This window comes from Tamandua tetradactyla, chromosome 4 (genome assembly GCF_023851605.1).
Source record: "Tamandua tetradactyla isolate mTamTet1 chromosome 4, mTamTet1.pri, whole genome shotgun sequence".
NCBI lineage: Eukaryota > Metazoa > Chordata > Mammalia > Pilosa > Myrmecophagidae > Tamandua > Tamandua tetradactyla.
The window spans coordinates 143,526,529-143,544,922 of NC_135330.1; the positions used below are offsets into that span (position 1 = coordinate 143,526,529).

The 18,394-nt window shown below is 37.0% G+C and overlaps 1 protein-coding gene across 16 annotated transcripts in view; it reads left to right on the forward strand.

Annotated features, from left to right (window-relative positions):
* Nucleotides 1-18,394, forward strand: part of LMO7 (LIM domain 7) — a 220,866-nt gene that overhangs the window by 154,541 nt on the left and 47,931 nt on the right. For 8 of the 16 annotated variants that reach the window (XM_077158436.1, XM_077158445.1, XM_077158437.1 and 5 more), the window contains 6 exons: nucleotides 5,783-5,813; nucleotides 6,459-6,572; nucleotides 10,512-10,710; nucleotides 15,797-16,049; nucleotides 17,010-17,291; nucleotides 17,557-17,760. In XM_077158436.1, the coding sequence (XP_077014551.1) occupies nucleotides 5,783-5,813; nucleotides 6,459-6,572; nucleotides 10,512-10,710; nucleotides 15,797-16,049; nucleotides 17,010-17,291; nucleotides 17,557-17,760 (1,083 nt within the window). The remainder of the gene's footprint in view (nucleotides 1-5,782; nucleotides 5,814-6,458; nucleotides 6,573-10,511; nucleotides 10,711-15,796; nucleotides 16,050-17,009; nucleotides 17,292-17,556; nucleotides 17,761-18,394) is intronic. The other 8 variants (XM_077158447.1, XM_077158449.1, XM_077158450.1 and 5 more) reach the window with 2 other exon arrangements.

The window sequence follows — 18,394 nt, forward strand, 5'->3', positions numbered from 1 at the left end:
AAGATTTCCTCTATCCGTTTTTGTCCGTGATTTGCTAAGCTGGTTCTGTGAGCAGCTTCTGGGTAACCTGTGCAGACATTTAAATGTTGGATTGCATTTGGCCAGGTCTTATGTTTGACTCTGAGGATACAACTATGAGTCAAGGATGGTTCCAGCTCTCTGCAGTCCATCAGAGGGGACAATATGCAAAGCTGCAGTGGATACATGCACATGGACCCAGAGTTAGCTGTTTAGATAAACCGAAGGAATTGGAAATATTTTTCTTGCAGCCCTAGAACACTTATAGCTACAGTCTCACCCGACAGCATTTTGTTTCCAACTGTGCATCAGATGTGAGGGGGATAGATTTTGGCTGCAAAGGCACATTTTTCCTCATATTTTGAGCTTTGGGAAATTTAAGGTCATTTGGCCAGTACAGGCATCAGTAGACCAGGAATGGGTGGGGAGGGCTGGCTTGGTGCCAGCATGGGTGTTTAGACAGTGTTGGTAATGCCAAGACAGTTTGCCTTGCCCTTTGTTTCACCTTATTCTAGAAATAATTTCTTATTCAAAGTCGTCCATGGCAAGAGCATAAGGAAAAGTACCTTATGAGTGTCCTGACTTCTGTTTCACAGAGATATCTTTTCTGGGGGGAAGACTTTTTGTGGGAGAGAACTTGACCTAGCCACTGACCACACACCCCCCACCCCCAGTACTGTTGGTTGAGATGGAGTATTAGAAAATACCTTGAAATGTCTCATTTATTTGTTTCTGCTTATGTTAAGCGCTTTTTAAGTTTCTCGTTGAAGCCTCACATTTAAGCCTGATGACACAGTACCCTTTTTACAGGGGAGCATATGGAGACAGAGTTAAGTAATGTGACCAAGTTCTTCTTATAGCTAATGAAAATGAAGCCAGAATTCATACCAGAAGGTTGACCCCAGAACCTGGCTTCCTTAGCAGTGCTTTGTCCTCACAGAAGGAGCTGGCATGGTATCTTATGAAAAGAGCTAGAGCACCTACTTGGCTTTTATTTCCCAGGTCCTTTGGTTAGATATGCTATTTCTTGACTGATGATTTTGTACTGGTGTTTAAAAATATCTCTGAATAAGGAAAGGAAAATCAGATCTAGAGCTTCCTAGCTCTAAATATACCTAACAGCTCTTTGGATAGGGTGATTAGAGATGGATGTTTTCATCAGTGGGTTCACTTGTGAATTTGTGATTCCTTTTTTCCTAATCTCTGACAGGAAGTTCATAGGTCTATCAGTGTTCTAGTTTGCTAGCTGCTGGAATGTGATATACCAGAAACGGAATGGCTTTTAAAAAGGAATTTAATAAGTTTCTTGTTTACAGTTCTAAGACAGAGAAAATGTCCCAATTAAAACAAGTCTACAGAAATGTCCAACTAAGGCATCCAGAGATTGGTTCAAGAAGGCCGATGAAGTTCAGGGTTTCTCTCTCATCTGAAAAGGCACGTGGCAAACACAGCATCATCTGCTAGCTTTCTCTCCTGGCTTCCTGTTCATGAGGCTTCCTGGGAGGCATTTTCTTTCTTCATCTTCAGAGGTTGCTCGCTGGTGGACTCTGCTTCTTGTGGCTATGTCATTCTCTGCTCTCTCAGAATCTCTCTTTTATAGGATTCCAGTAAAGTAATCAAGACCCACCTGAATGGGTGAAGTCACATCTCCATCTAATCCATTTTAACAACCACTCTTGATTGAGTTACATCTCCAGGGAGATAATCTAATTAAAGTTTCAAACATACAGTGCTGGACAGGGATTAGAAGAAACGGCTGCCTTTACAAAATGGAATTAGGGTTAAAACATGACTTTTCTAGCGTACATATATCCTTTCAAGCCAGCACAGTCAGGGACATTTATCTTCTGCTCCAGGAGCTATTCCTTTGATGGAGTAGAAGATTATATCTGTTTTACTTGCAATTTATTGAATATTAAACTTAATATTTAAAAATTAATATATGGGGTGCACTGGTGGTTCAGTGGTAGAATGCTTGCCTTCCATGAAGGAGACCCAGGTTTGATTCCTGGACCATGCACCACCACCACCCCCCCAAAAAAATTTTTTTTGTATGATTCCTACATGGAAGGAGGTCAGTATATTCAACATAATCATTGTTTTTCATACTGTTGATACTTTCATCTCTACCCCTTTAAATGGTGAAAATGGATTTCAAGGCAGGTAAGTTTTTTTGTCTTTTGTCTTTTAGAACTCTGCTGTGAAGCCTTTTCATTGCGCTTAAACTTAGAACCCACGTGCTTGGAAGTTGTCTTTGCTTTTGTATGTATGTCTTTGGGAATGGTGTGTTGGCTATTGATGTGTGGTTATAAAAAATACTCTTTTATTGCAATTTTAAAGTTATAAATGGGAAGTGTAATCAGTACAATTTCAGTCAAAATTAGCTGTATTTTAAAGTAAGCTAATAAAATTTAACTGTTCCCTTAAACAGCATATGAATAGTTACCAAAATCTCCAAACTTTAATCAATTCAGAATTTTTCTTCCTAACTTACATTTTTATAAGCTAAGTAAATGTATTTGACCAATATATGAGAGCGTCTGTGTGCTGTGCAGTATGCCAGGCATTTTTAAATGAGTATTTTTTTTGTGCCTGCCAAGCAGTCAAAGTCAACCCTGTTTTAAGACCCTTGGGATATGGCAGGGAACAAAACTTGCAAAAATCTTTTTTGGATTCTTTTGGAGGCGAGACAAAAAGTAAATAACCACGCCTAGTAGATGATTATAAATTTAGAAATAAATCAGGGTTGGGCATCAGAGAATGTTGGGTGGACTGGTTGCCATTTTAAACATTGTGGTCCGGTGTGGCCTCATAAAAAACCTTTGTGGGTAGAGTGATGAATAAGACAGGCCTTGCCCTCACACACCTTAGAGTCTAATAATGATAGCTGCTTTTGAATGAGCTCTTCACCCTGAGGCTAAGGACTCCGCTAAAGCATTTGTTCATTTCCACCTAGTCCGCTGAGATAGGGTGCATTTATCCGCAGTTCATCCAGGAGGAAGCTGAAGCTTTGAGTTAAGTAAATTGCTCAAATGAACCTAGGGACTCAGATCTAACTCCAAAACCCATGTTCTTTTTTATTTTTTAAATATTTTTATTGCTAAAAGTTAGCATACAAACGTTGCATACATGGTATCCAATCAGTGGCTTACAATATCATAACTTTATACTTGTGAGCCCATGCTCTTAAACATAGCATTCTCTATCTCGGCTATGGAAATATTTGTTAGGGAGGAATTATCCAGCTCTGGAGATAGGGCTGCTTTATTTTGGATTCCAGTGGGTTGTGTGGTAACTGGGTTGGCTTAAAGAGAGTCTGTGTTGCCATGAGCTCTTCCTCTGCTCCTGCCCTTGTTCTGTTTCAAGGGCTCTGGGATTGTGCCTCCTGCGGCCACGGCAGGCAAAAGAGCCATCTGATTACTGACTTCCATGCAGTGTTCCTGTGTCAGAGAGGGATCTCTGTTTATCCCAACAAATCATTTACTACTGGAATTCCTGGCATTATATTTCAATGATAGGACACTAATCTGGCTGGTCTATGAATCACTGTGTCCAAAGCATGTTATAATTGCTCATACTTAGATGGGAATACGAAGCAAGTGAAAGATTATAATGAATGCCAAGGTCAATGATACTTGTGAATATTTATCACAAAATAGGGCATATGTTTTACATCTGATGATTGTTTTATAAAAATATAAAGTAAGAAAGTGAATGAGTGTGTTGGATTAGAAATCTTTATAGAGGGCAGTGGAAAGGTGCAGTGGGAAGGAGATCTGGGGTTCACGTCTCTTGTATCTTGTGCGAGTTTACTTTTGATAGAAATGCCATGCTTTGCATTGAATATTAATATCATGATGATTTGAAATCCAGTACATCCTTTGCATTGGGTATTGAGAGTTCTTTTATGTTTTGGCATATGTAATATTTCAGGTGTATATGTTGGATATTAATCTGTAAAGGGACATGTATATGACTTTGTGTTATTTTTCATTGTTGGTTTCTAGTGATTTTTTTTCCTGGTTACCACTTTCGAAATTAAATGCTACTGATTTTTAGAAGATGTATTCTCTGTACTCAAGAGATAAGCTATTGTTTGAACACTTGGGCTGTGAAATATATTGTCTTTATTCACTTTCTTTGAAGTACATAGAGAAAGCATGAATACCATAAGTACACAAACATTTTTAGAAACTGAAGACACTTGGGTAGACAGCTTCCTGATCAAAATATAAGATACTGTCCGTGACCTAGAAACTCCATCATCTTCTTCTAATCAATGTGACCATTCTCCCCACAAGAGAAATCCACTATCCTGAATTCTAACAGCATGTATTTGTTTTGCCTGTTTTTGTGCTTTATAGGAACAGAGTAATCAACCTGTAGTCTTTCGTGCCTGGCTATCGATCTGTATAGTTGCAGGTAGTTCCTTCTCATTGCCACATGATATTTCATTGTGTGGATATCCCACAATTTATTCTTTCTACTCTTAAAAACATGTACGTAGATTCCAGTCTTTTGAATATTATGAATAGTGCTGCTACAAACAGTCTGTCATATGTCATTTGGTGAATATACATGAGCATTTCTGTTGTGTGTATACCTGGGAGTGCAATTACTGAGTCATCGGAGCTGTATATATTCAGCTTGAATAGATACTGCCAAACAGGGAAGAGTTTAAGTGATTTTACAAATTTACTTTTCCACCAGTAGTGTGAGAGTTTGTGAATTTTATTTTTAACATGTTTTTGTTGGGAGTGGAAGATGTATGTCTGTAGATTCACTTCAGTTTGTTCTGTGGAAAGGATTAGTCATGGATTCCTCACTGAATCTTTGAAAGCGAAGTTGAATTTTGTCTCCTCTGCCTGTGTGTATACATATGCATATACACACACATAAAACTTATGCGTGTATGTATAATTTATCTTACAAAAAGGCTGTTATTCACAATAGATATTCTCTTGCATAGACTCTTACTCTCCAAAGCCACCTGAGCAGTTGTCTAGTTCAGGCTTCTACAGTCTTTCTGAAGTCAGACGTACTGAAGCTCTTTGAGTGTCTTTAATGCTGAGAAGTGCATTATTTTAGGATGCCCCATCCCCTTGTTAAGTAACTCATGTTGCTTCTTCAACATTGAGATGCCATCTACCCCCTCTTAACTTCTCCCATGAATTTCATGCCCTTTTACAGGTAAGCAAAAATCCCCTAATTCTTGTAATAGAGTAAAATCTCCTCAGATGGAAGTTCACCCTATTTTTTTAAACTTTGCTTTTGACATGTGCAGACTTGTGATCTCTGAGCCATTTGCTCTAGGAGTCTTTGGTGAAAAACCATGTGAACAATGGAGAAAAAAACATGGTATGAAGCTGCCTTTTAAAAGATATTTTAAAGTTTTTTTCTCCCATTTCCCTTTTTTTTTTTTTTTTTACCATGAGCACACATTGCTTTTTTTTTCCTCACTGGAAAAAAATGAAATTCCAAAAAAATTCAAATAGTGTAGTTTTGAAATCAGACCATAATGAATAAAATAATGAGTAAAGGACAATCTTGCTTTTTATAGAAAAGTGACCATTAAAGTTCATTTAATCAGTGAATATGGAAAATTTCTTCAGATGGATAATGTTCAGTTTAAGGTTTCTGAACTTTCAGGTGATATTAATTTTCATAGAGTTTTAAAATACAAATGAGTTTCTTTTAGTTAATAATTAATCCTCTAAAGTTCATAGCTATTACTTAATAGATAACTTCCTTTTTTTCTCTATAGGCAAGAAGAGACTAATAGGAGAGTGAAAAATGTAAGATATATTTTCTTTACTAGAACCTTATAAATAGATTTTTACTTACATGTTTTGTAATAAGGCAGCAGATTTAAAAATATCTGATATACTCTGTCTCTTTCTGTTATTAATTTACTGAAGTCACACTGAAACACTGAATGTTTTAAGAGTTCTGGATAATTGCTCAATATAGACGTGTAATATTTTTAATATTCTGTGTATATTGGAAGAATTTCTAAGCAGATCACAGCTTTATAAAATAAAATGAACTCAATAGCCCTATGGGGGAAGCTGAGATTTAATGATTTTAGCTGTTCATTCTAAATTTGTTACAAAAATATTGAATGCTTTAAAAGTTAATTTTTGTTTTCCTTTCGTAGTATTTTCCTTCTTCAAATATACTAGTGGAGTATATTAATACCTCTTGGACTCTGGGCTTTTGTTCTGGGTACGTGCACAGAGAAGGAAATCTAGCAAAAATAACTAAGATTTTTAGTTTCTGTTTCCACAAATTAAAAAGAATGTCCTATTTTTTGATCATAGAATAATATGTGTTGTATGTTAGCTGGAGTGATTTACCTGCATGTGAGCTTGTGGTTAGTTATTAAATAGACTGATCTTGTCTTTTCATGCCCCACCCCACCCCCCTTTTTTAAATTTAAGGTTTTGATAACATTGTACTGGCTGGGAAGAAAAGCACAAAGTAACCCTTACTACATTGGTCCCTATCTTAATTTGAAAGCATTTGAGAATCTCTTAGGACAAGCCCTGACTAAGGTAAGAAAAGTATATCTGTATAACTAAGACTGCTTTCTCCTCCTCTCCCTAGCCCTCCATCCCCTTACCCCTCCCTCTCCTATCTCTCACAAACATGGTGGCTATAATTATCTTTGCTCCTGGATTAGGCTGTGTAGGGAGGACTGCTATTCATTTTCTAGCTTTATATGCCACCACCAGAAAGTGAGTGAGTCTATTTCAGAGCAGTTTCCAGGGTGTAGTTATTTTGGGTAACTTGATGATTTATTCGTTTGCTTCCTTTATTAGCTGCTTTATACAATAGAAAATTTCGCTGTGTCAGTACTCATTATGAAGAATAACCTGTAGTAGAGAGGCACTTCCAGGGTCATTAAAACATGTAGAAGTTACTCAGTTTCTTCATCTTGAAGTGTTTTTGTCATGGGTGATTCTATTTCTAATGCCAGCATCCCCCCGTTGTACCACATTGCTTCTGTTTCCCAAAGTAGATGTTAAATGAAACTTGATGACATTGTTGAGGCAGAATCTTTGCTTTACACACTCGTCTGTTCTTCCCATCCTGGGATCAAAGTGACATGACAGCATTTAGGGCGCTTACATGTCCTTTACGGCCATTTGAGGAAAGTTGCATGCCACCAAACTGACAGTGATTCTGCCAAATGTCGTTCATAAAAGGTACACGTGGGAATACTAACTTTTCTATGGGGTATTTATCCAGGGAATTTGTAGGGCTCAGAAGAAAATTTGTAGTTAAAGCAATTTATCACCCTCTTGTTAATAGTAGTTGCTTTTTGTTTGTTTGGTTTTTTTGGGGGGGGGTGATCAATAGGCATTTAATGTTAATCCCTGACACATTCTAAAGGTGCAATAATGTAAATTACCATGATTGGCAGGTGGAAATTTTAGGTCAGGATGAAAATGACCACCTCACCTTAAGTCTCTCCTGATCTTTAACTGTTTTGCCCGAGCCCAGCCATTAATATTATAGAGAGATGGGATTATAGAGTCTAGAAGGTTTAGATTTTGCTTTTTGTTTGTTTTTTAATTGTAAGGAGTTGATAGCACTCTATTCAAATTGCTTGAATCAGTTGATTCGGGTAATAGTTGAGTATTAACATGCCACAGGCATCGTAGTAGGCCCTGAGAAAACACACACACAAACCAAGGATCCTTCCTTAAGGCTCACAGTCCTGTGCTGGAGACAGAGGAACAGACAGGTGACTGTGATGCAGGAGAGGATGGCTCTGCTGGAGCAGTGTTCAGGGGGCTTCAGGCACAGGAGAGCCTTGCCTTACAGTGATTTCTGCTGAGAGAACATTCAGTTTAACACAGTGTGGGACTTTGGTTCATTTATTAGCATTCCCTTTATAGCCTTGGTCCATTTTAGGATACCATCTGACTCAGATCGAATGCTCCTTGTACAGTGTTTGGGCTAGAAATGCTTCATTAAGGGATTTTTCCTGTCACCAGTGTCAGAGTTAGAGTGAGTAAAAATAATTTTCTGATAAGACTATGGTTGTGGCAGATTTTTCCATTATTATGCAATGGGGATAGCTGTAAAAGATATATGATTATCTCTTATTGATACTCTTTTGTATCAGTTCTATTAAAATCAGAATCATTTTTCTGTATCAAAATTTTTCCATAGATAATACTTAATGGCCAATTCAGAATATCAATTGAAAAAATGCTTGGGATATCTGTCACACCTGGGTCTTCTTATAAGGTGGTTGTGACTCATTCTAGGTGACTCATCAAGGTGAAGTCCTCCTTAAAGACCTGTACCAGTTCAGTCTCAGATTCTTTCATGAGCCTGTCATCAATAACTATTTCTTTGGTCAGACACCATCTCACTGCAATAAGAATTCTTAGGCTTTGATTTAAAAGTAAAGTTTCTAAGATCTAAAGCTTCAGTTTTTAGTTATTTTTTTTATTTTTGAGGTATATTTTGGTGATGACAGCACTAGCCCCACTCTCTCCATGTGTCTGGAGATGCAAGGAAGGCACCTGCATTTCCATGACAGAAGTCAGCTCTGATGCCTGGGTGTCTGACATCTAAGGCATATGAAATCTCACTTAAAATGTACTACACTTTATTGATGCTTCAAACACTTATCAAATAATTGAGCCATGAACTGATGGATCCAGTATAATCCCAAAGTTACTGAGACAGCTGATATTTGACAGGAAATCCCAAATGTGTAATTAATTCATTTTAAACATTCTTCAACTTTTTTACATTGAAAGTATTCCGAAGTAAAAGTTGAAATAATAGTACAATGAATACAAAATATGCACCATCTGGTTCAGTTAAAATTTTTGTTATTCTAGAAATTCTAGAAATAAACTCCAGTGTCCACTTTTCAAAAAAAATTTTTTTTCTCAGAACTTAATCTACGCTACAGTATTTTTGCTTAACCATTTCAAGATAAATTACAGATACCATGATATCTCACTTCTAAATAGTTCGGTATGCATCTCTTAACAAAAGAATATTATTCTGTATACCTACATTGGCTATTATATGTAAGAAAATTTATAATTAGTCCCCATTATCCTCTAATAGCCAGTGTTTTCAAAATTTCCCATTTGTCTTCCAAATATTTTTTGTAACTGTTTTTATTTGAACCATGATTTAATCAGGTTTCCCAATTTACATTTGGTTCTTAAGAATTTCTACATCTTAAAAACTGTGCTTGTATTAGTGGACTCATTTGAAAGTAATATTCCTGATTTTTACTATCATTAATAGTCCTGATTTTTACTATCATGACAAAAATACATTCATTGTTTTAAAAAAATTAAATAGTAACAAGCTACTAATTGATTACTATGTGTCAGCACTGTGCTAAGGGCTTTATAAATTTCATTTAAATCCTAATTTCAAAAAGACAAAAAGAATCAAAAATACTTATAATATTTTGCCATTAACTTTCACAGAGGAATGTTCATTTAAAAATGCTTATTTAGAATAAGTTCTGTATAATTTCTAAACCTATTGTGAACCTTAGCCATATTTCTATGAATCTCTTATATGAACCAGACAAATGTTTTATTTAGCTCTAGGGAAAATAAGTTTTATATGGCTGCAAACAAGTATGCGTCTTTTGATTCAACAACGAAGACTGTCCAGCTGCCAACAATGCACAGATTTAATGATCAATGAAAATAATAATCTTTTGGAGGGTTTGCCTGCTGTCCCTGCCCCTCTTTAAAAAAAAGAAAAAAAAAAGCTAAATTTTTTAAAATTTTAATTTCTTTTAAACTCTACCCCTTCCTTAATGTTGAACAAACAGTATTACCTTAGTAAATAATGTTGAATACTTTCTATTGTTACACGAGTGCCAAGTTGTTAATTGTAGTAAACAGTTTTAGTTTTTCTGTGCTAAAACAAATACCATACAAAGGGTTGGCCTAACAACAGGAATTTATTGGCTCAAGGTTTTAGAGGTTAGAAGGCCTACTTCTCCTGTGTTCAGTATCCTTTGGCTTGCTGGCAATCTTTGGGGTTTCTTGACCTTTCTATCACATGATTATGCACATGGCATTCTCTTCTTTCCCCTTGGGGTCTGTTGACTTCCAACTTTTAGCTGTTCCTGGTGGACCTGTGTCCATTTTCCTTCAGCTATATTGGATTAAGGCACCCCTCATTCAGGTGGGGTACACCTTGACTACTAACATCTTCAAAGGAGCTATTTACAAATAAGTCACACCCACGGGAACAGGGGTTGGGACCTGAACATGCCCTTTGTGGGGGACTCGACTCAATCCCCGATAAATAACTACAGATTTAATTCTGATTTTTATCAGCCTTTTTTCTTAGGTTCATTCAACAGGGAAGCTCCTTGACTCACCTATCAAATGAAGCACAACTTGAGTTATGTAAACAAATAAGTAATGACTAATTAAAGTTTTGGAAGTTTAAGCTGAGTTACTCTTCTTTTAAAAACATTTCTTTAGGCCCTTGAAGACTCCAGCTGCTTGAAAAGAAGTGGCAGGGACAGTGGCTACGGCGATACCTGGTGCACGGATCGCGGAGAATTTCCTACTTCTCCAGGCAACCATAAGAGAGAAGATTCCTTTGAGAGCTTGGACTCTTTAGAGTCTAGATCGTTCACAAGCTGCTCCTCAGATATCACGTTGAAAGGGGGACGTGAAGGTGAGTTGCAGTTTGGCCGTCTTTTTATTTTTATTTGCTTGTCTATTAAGAGAAAATTGGGAATGGGAAGGAGTGGGAAACTGTAGAGAAATTATTTAGGCAAAAAATTGCACCAAGAAATTGATTTTCATGGACTCGAGTGTAATTGGGGTTTCTTTTAATTTTTTACTATTTTTCCACCTCCCTCATTCCTGTGATAGTTTCCTTTATGGGAAGTGGGAAGAGACAGTGAACTGTGACACATATCAGTGATAATCTATCCTGGTTCTTTTCTCCAGATTTAGACATAGCAGTCTGTGCCTATGCGATCTATTAGCTGATAAAAGTAAACGTAATAGAGAGCATAAATAAGATTATAAAAAATAAATTGTTCTTTTTACCCATTAATTGCTGTGTAATTTTTCCCCCACTCTTATCTTCTCCTAAAATAAGGCAAATTCTCTTAATAAAAAGCAGGAAAATATTTGTATACTTACTTACTTATCCAAGGAAAGAAATAATTGGTGTCTATCATGACAGAATAATGTGTTAAACTTTCATAGATTGAGTAATTATGCTACTGGGTTATTAGAAAATATCTTTCGCTCCAACCAGGTTTGAGCTTACCCAGGAAAAGAGTATGTGTGAAAGGAATTTCTTTTTTTTTAAATTTTTTATTAATTAAAAAAAATTACAAGAAACAAACATTCCCAACACATACACTCAGCAATTCACAATATCATCACATAGTTGCATATTCATCATCATGATCATTTCCCAGAACATTAGCATCAATTCAGAAAAAGAAATAAAAAGACAACAGAAAATATAACAAACAGAAAAAAAAAAATTTTACAGGCCATACCCCTTACTGACCCTTTTTCATTGATCACTAGCATTTCAAACTAAATCTATTTTAACATTTGTTCCCCCTATTATTTATTTTTATTCCATATGTTCCTCTCATCTGTTGACAAGGTAGATAAAAGGAGCATCAGATGCAAGGTTTTCACAATCACACAGTCACATTGTGAAAGCTGTATCATTACACAATCATCATCAAGAAACATGGCTACTGGAACACAGCTCTACATTTCAGGCAGTTCCCTCCAGCCTCTCCATTACATCTTGGATAACAAGGTGATATCTACTTAATGCATAAGAATAACCTCCAGGATAACCTCTCGACTCGGTTTGGAATCTCTCAGCCATTGACCCTTTATCTCATTTCACTGTTCCCCCTTTTGGTCGGGAAGGTTTTCTCAATCCCTTGATGCTGGGTCTCAGCTCATTCTAGAGTTTTTCTCAATCCCTTGATGCTGAATCTCAGCTCATTCTGGGATTTCTGTCCCACGCTGCCAGGAAGATCCACACCCCTAGTAGTCATGTCCCATGTAGACAGGGGGAGGGTGGTGAGCCTGCTTGCTGTGTTGGCTGGAGACAGAGGCCACATCTGAGCAACAAAAGAGGTTCTCTCAGGGGTGACTCTTAGGCTTAATTTTAAGTAGGCTTGACCTATCCCCTGTGGGGTTAAGCTTCATATGAACAAACCCCAAGACTGGGGGCTCAGCTTTGGTTGTCCACACTGCTTGTGAGAATATCAAGAATTCAGCTTGGGGAAGTTGAGTTTTCCCCCGTTCTCACCATTCCCCGAAGGGGACTTTGCAAATACTTTTCCACTCACTGATCAAATCACTCTGGGATTCATCAGGGCATCACCTGGACAAACCAACAAAATCTCACGTCCTATACAAAGTTCCATGTACTTAAGGTGCTCAATCAACTATCAACATAAGTTATATTAGGAGATGCACTAGTCAAAGTATAGATTTGTACCAAATAAACATTTTTTGCTTTAGTCTCACACTTTAGTTGAAATTTTAAAATATTAAGTACCATCTATTTTCAGCACACTGCATTAATGACATTCTTTTGTTCTTCCTCATGCAAAAACATTTTTAAAATTTGTACATTTAGTCACTATCATTATACACTCTAGGCATTCCTAGATTACACCATCTCAATCTTTATCGTCTATCTTTCTTTGTGATTTCATTTATGCCCCAGCCCTCCTCCCTGTATCATTCTCATATGCATCTTCATTCAGTGTTTTAACATAATTACATTACAGTTAGGTAATATTGTGCTGTCCATTTCTGGGTTTTTATATTCAGTCCTATTGCACAATTTGTATCCCTTCAGCTCCAATTACCCAATACCTTACCCTATTTCTATCTCCTGATGGTCTCTGTTACCAAGGAAATATTCCGAGTTTATTCACTAATGTCAGTTCATATCAGTGAGACCATACAGTATTTGTCCTTTTGTTTCTGGCTAATCACACTCAGCATAATGTCCTTAAGGTCCATTCATGTTGTTACATACTTCATAACTTTATTCTGTCTTACAGCTGCATAATATTCCATCTTATGTAAATGTCACAGTTTGTTTAGCAGGAATTTCTTAATAAACTTCATTGAACGGAATGGGAAAGAACCTTCTTTCAGAGTCCATACATTGTGGTCAAATGAGTTATATTCAAGTCTTATTCCTTCTGCTGTTGAGTGATGCTAGCAGTTTCTAGTTGTAAATCTCTAGCTACTGAAATTTGACTAGGTTGAAAACCACAAGTAAAGTTTCTTGTGCTTCCACCATCATCAACCTGAAAAAGTGCAGAGTTGGGATTGTGAATTTGTGCTAGATTGTTAGGTGTTTCAATTTAGTTACTTATTTTGAATGCTACTTTTATATTTCTAATTTTTTCCTAGCATTTTTGTTATGAAAAATTTCAAACATCAGTGAAGTTGAAAGAATTGTTATGAAAAATTTCAAACATCAGTGAAGTTGAAAGAATTGTAAGGAACAACCATGTACCCACACCCTAATTCTAGCATAACATTTTATTATACTTGTTTTATCACTTATTAGTCTGTCACTCTCTTTATCCATTGTCATCCTTCTTTTTTGAGACATTTCCAAATACCTCAGCATTTACATCATTAACTAGATTTCAGTCTTTGTCATTTTTCTTTTGATGTAAAATTTTCATGTGATACAGTGGACAATGAATTTGTTTTGAAAAAATGAAATTAAGATTTATTAAGCATTGTAATAAAAAAACACATGCTGTAGTTTTTTTAGGGTGGTCATATTATTTGAAAACAAAAAAAGAAATGTGAATGACTCCTTAAGAGTTAATCTTTATAGTTGCCGTATTTTTTTGGTAGTTTGCTATCTAGATGTGACATTTTCATAGCCCAGATGACTATTAAAATACTTTTAAGGAAGTGAATCTCAGTTTATTCTTCGTCTGAGTGATTAAAGACATAAAAGCAGAGGCTGAAATTCTCAGCCCACTCAGTGACATTGTCCTGACTGAAGAAGAATCTGAAGCATGCAATGTTTTGAGGGCATGTGGGAATATACAGGCTTCAGTCAGTTCAAATATAATGTATATTTGTAGTGGTGTAGAATCAGAGTGTTCCCCTGAGATGCTTGCTGGATTGGACGTCTAGTACATGTAACATAAAGCAAGGACCACTGTCATCGACTTCCTGATCTCTAGAAACTTGTTGCAGAGTGTGTGAGTGAGACGTTGCTCATTGCAACTGATGAGAAAAAGGAAATTTCAGCGTGGGAGCCGCCAGGATGATGTTAAAGCTTTTCTGTGGTTATGTATTAAAATGCTGCTGCTACCCACCAGGTTGTAGTCCTAAACTGATTATTACAATTTCAGATAGTATTTTTAGGTAAGTAGAATTACATACTCAAATTCCCTAGTTTTACTTGAAAGTCATATAAAAAAATGATGAACTTTGCCTACTGTGAGCGAAAAATAAAAATATTTGACTTAAAAAATACAAAAGTAAAATGATCTATTTCAGATTTAAAATTTTGCATGTGCCTGTTTTGGCAAGAATCATTATTGCATTTATTGGAAATAAATATTTAAGTGGTGGTTAAAACAAGCAAAGCATCAGATTTTCGGTACTAATCCTCCTGATTATTGCTGTGACTCTTTCTTATGAGTTCCTGTTGCATAACTATATGTGAAATCACTTCTTGTAGGTTATCCTCAGTGTTATTCACCGTAGATTCCTGCCAGGCAGGAGAGAGGAAACAACACCACGTTTAGCTCAGATTAACCCTGCAGGTGCCCTGCATGCTAAAAGCGTAGCTGCTAGGTACTGTGCGTGACCAGCCTGAGAGATGCATGGTTGGGAAAGCAAGCAACATCTGCAAAGAAAGGCAAAGAGGAGTCAGGAAGATAAAACAACTCAGCGTGGAACTATAATGGTGTTCTTTAACCTCCTTTCTTCTTGTGTCTTTAAAAAAAGCATATTTATTATGTTTTTTTAAGAGAGCAGATCAGTATTTGTATCTATCTGAACTTGAGGCATATAAAAAGGTATTCATTTGAATTTGTGTTTAAATAATTGTGGGTCAAAATGCAAGGGTCCCACTGTAATTTCCATGGCCACCCTATGAAAAAATTCTTGAGTTCTGTACTCTCATTTAGGTGTATGACCAGAGATTCCTTCGGGACTTTAAAAGTCAGCAGTCCAACTTCTTAGCAAATGTGTAATTTTTGTTCATAGAAGTCTTACAAAGATCTATGAGTCGTCTTTGCAATTTTGTGCTCTTTGTTTCTCTATTTCTTCCCTTCTCTCTTCCTTCATTTAGATAGCTGCCTGTCTTGTTTTAAATTCCGAGTATCCCTAGCATTACATTTTTGTCTAGTTTTAATATCAGACTTGATTGCTGGATTTTATTTGTATTTATTATCACAACAAAACTTTATGAACAATCGTGGGGGCAAGAGAGAAACTCAAGTTCAGCTCTCAATTGGGGCTTTTTCTGCTTAGAATGTACAACAACGAAAGACTGTACTGCATGTACCTCCAGTATGCAAAGCTAGTTCCTCCTAATGAATCTTATCACAACTTCATGACAAATGTCTAAAAATATTCCCCGCAGTTAACATTAGCAGCACTGGGTTTCCAAGGGAAAGGCAAAGCAGGCATACTGTGTGGGTTTCCGTTAGATGAAAAATCTGGAGAGTAAAGCAAATTCTCATGCTTTTTTTTTTTCCTATATATATATATAGGTTGTGAAAGCGACACAGATTCCGAATTTACGTTCAAAATGCAGGATTTTAATAAAGATGATATGTCATATCGAAGGATTTCAGCCGTTGAACCAAAGTCTGCCTTGCCATTCAATCGTTTTTTACCCAATAAAAGTAGACAGCAATCCTATGTGCCGGCACCTTTAAGGAAGAAAAAGCCAGATAAAAATGAAGATAACAGAAGAAGTTGGGCGAGCCCGGTCTATACAGAAGCAGATGGAACGTTTTCAAGGTACTGGGTGCAGTCTAGTCATTAAATTTTAAAGTTTAGTATACTTTGTGAATTTGGTGGGGATATTTAATGTGATAAAAAGAATGGATTTTTAAAATGTGTTTCATGGATGTATTTTAAGCTTTATTACTGGAAATATTTCTTTTATTGCCTATAGTTTTGATCAGACGTATCTTGAAAGTACTTCTTCCATTTTAAGAAGTCAGCATATGCTTTGCTCGTTTATTTTTTAGACACATGCCTTCAGTTTATTGGTACTTCTTTCAGTTTACTGGATGACTTATTGCTCATTGTGAGCTCTGCTGTGCTATTTTCTTCCATTTTCCCCCTGTTTTTATTGATCTCAGTGGACATGAAAAGAATCCTTTACTTTTCCATCAAATTAGCAGAGCAGAGGGTGATTTTTCAAACCTAGCTTCCTATCAGATGGAGGTGTGTGGTGCCGAAAGTGGTTCAGACTCTGAGGATGAACGAAGGTTGCCTGACGTAATTTTGGATGACTTAGCCAATCGTAGATTCCAAGTGAAAAAGAGGCCTGAGAGGTTCATCTTGAAAACCATCTCTCCCAACTCTTGCTCACACATATTTCCTCCTGGTGATCCATTAGCCGCTGGACTGTATGAACCTACGAGGTCAGACATATTTATCCCTGATCTGAATGTCTATGCCTTTAATTTTAATAAAGAAAGTAACATCTCAAAATTGTTTGCAATATGTCCCTTCCTTTTAACATAGCTTCTGATTAAGTATCTGTAGCCCTTGTGCTGCATCAAGCTGTTCTCCGTTAAAGTGAGATGCTGTTGTGCCTTAACTTTGTTCTAGGAGCTGTGGTGAAAAGAATGGGAATTAATTTGCTTCATTCACAGTGGTGTGAGCTTTGTGAGCCAGAAAGCATGGCTTTTGTGTTTTGTGTGACGAATTGTTCATACGTTATCTTAACTGGTTGGATGTTTTGAACAGTAACCAGAGCAGGACTTGGGGTACAAACGTGGAGACTTGGACAACAGTACCAAAAGCCTCAATCTCCTCTTGTTATTTGGAAGAGGAAGAAGAAAAGACAACACGCATACCACGCACTGTCAAGGATGATCTTTATGTGCGAAAGATAAGTCCAATAATGCCAAACCCAGGGAACCCTTTTGATCAGTTTCTTCCCAAATGTTGGAACCCAGAAGATGCGCACTGGAAAAGAATAAAAAGGGAAACTTATAAACCATGGTATAAGGAATTTCAGGGATTCAGGTTTGTCTTTGTGCATGTTTTTATTATTTCTGTGTCTACCCACTCCCTAGTGGGGTGCATTCTCTGTGCCCTTTTTATGAGAGAGATAAGGAAAGAGTAATTTTCTCTCTAACGTCTGTGTAACCTCTGTAGTGGAAAAGTTTAAAATTTAGGATCTGGATCATCTATACATAGTCATAGCTTGGTATTATTTTAAGTAGTTTCATTTTTCTTCAGTTCTTTGTCTCTCTCCCTCCCCCCTTCCTTTCTCCGTATCACTCCACAGTAAAAGGAACTCAGACTCTGAGGATGAGGACACGGGCTCTGACCGAAGCTCTGCCTTTTTTAGTAGCGCACAAAAAGCAGAGCGTAGGCCATACAGCAACTGCCAGAGACATTCACTCTTGCAGGAACTAGCTATCAAACAGGCCAAAAAGTCTCGGGATGCACATGCTGCCAGGAGGACCAGCGGTGCCTCGGATGAGCCCAGGTGGACTCTCTGCATGAGCCTTCCTGCTTGGAGTCTAGTTGCAGGCATCTGCCCATTTCTTGCTGCTGCATTAACATGCACACCTAAGACCTGACCATGCTGAGTCTTATTTTCTTAATATGTTTAGTATGAAACTATTATGGTTAAAATGCTACTTTCTATGTGAGCATGCAAGCTTGAATTAAACCTACATATTTAGCACATTAATGGGCAAGGCAGTATGTATTTATTTGTGCCATAGTTGTTATTCTTTTGGAAAGCCATTTCTAAGATGCTTTTTAAAAAAGCTTACCTAATTTTGCAGCTGTGCTATGTGTGCAGATGTGGAGAAAGGAAATGACTTTTGGTTAGAGACTGGGAAGGGCAAATGTGATGGGGAAATGCAAAGAAAAGAAACATCAAGGCCTTTCATAAAGCTTCAGAGTACTTTAATTTTTTCAGCTGACTACACAGGCCTACTGCATAAAGGTCATGGTGCCCAAGTCTTGAAATTTTTCCAGATCACTGCTACTTTTCTAGGATGGAAATTAAGTCATTATAGCTAACAGCAGGAGGAAGAGTTGAATTGGAATGTCACTTAAAGGGGACTTATACTCCCTCCCTTGACCTTGATAGTACCCCCCTTTCCTAAGAA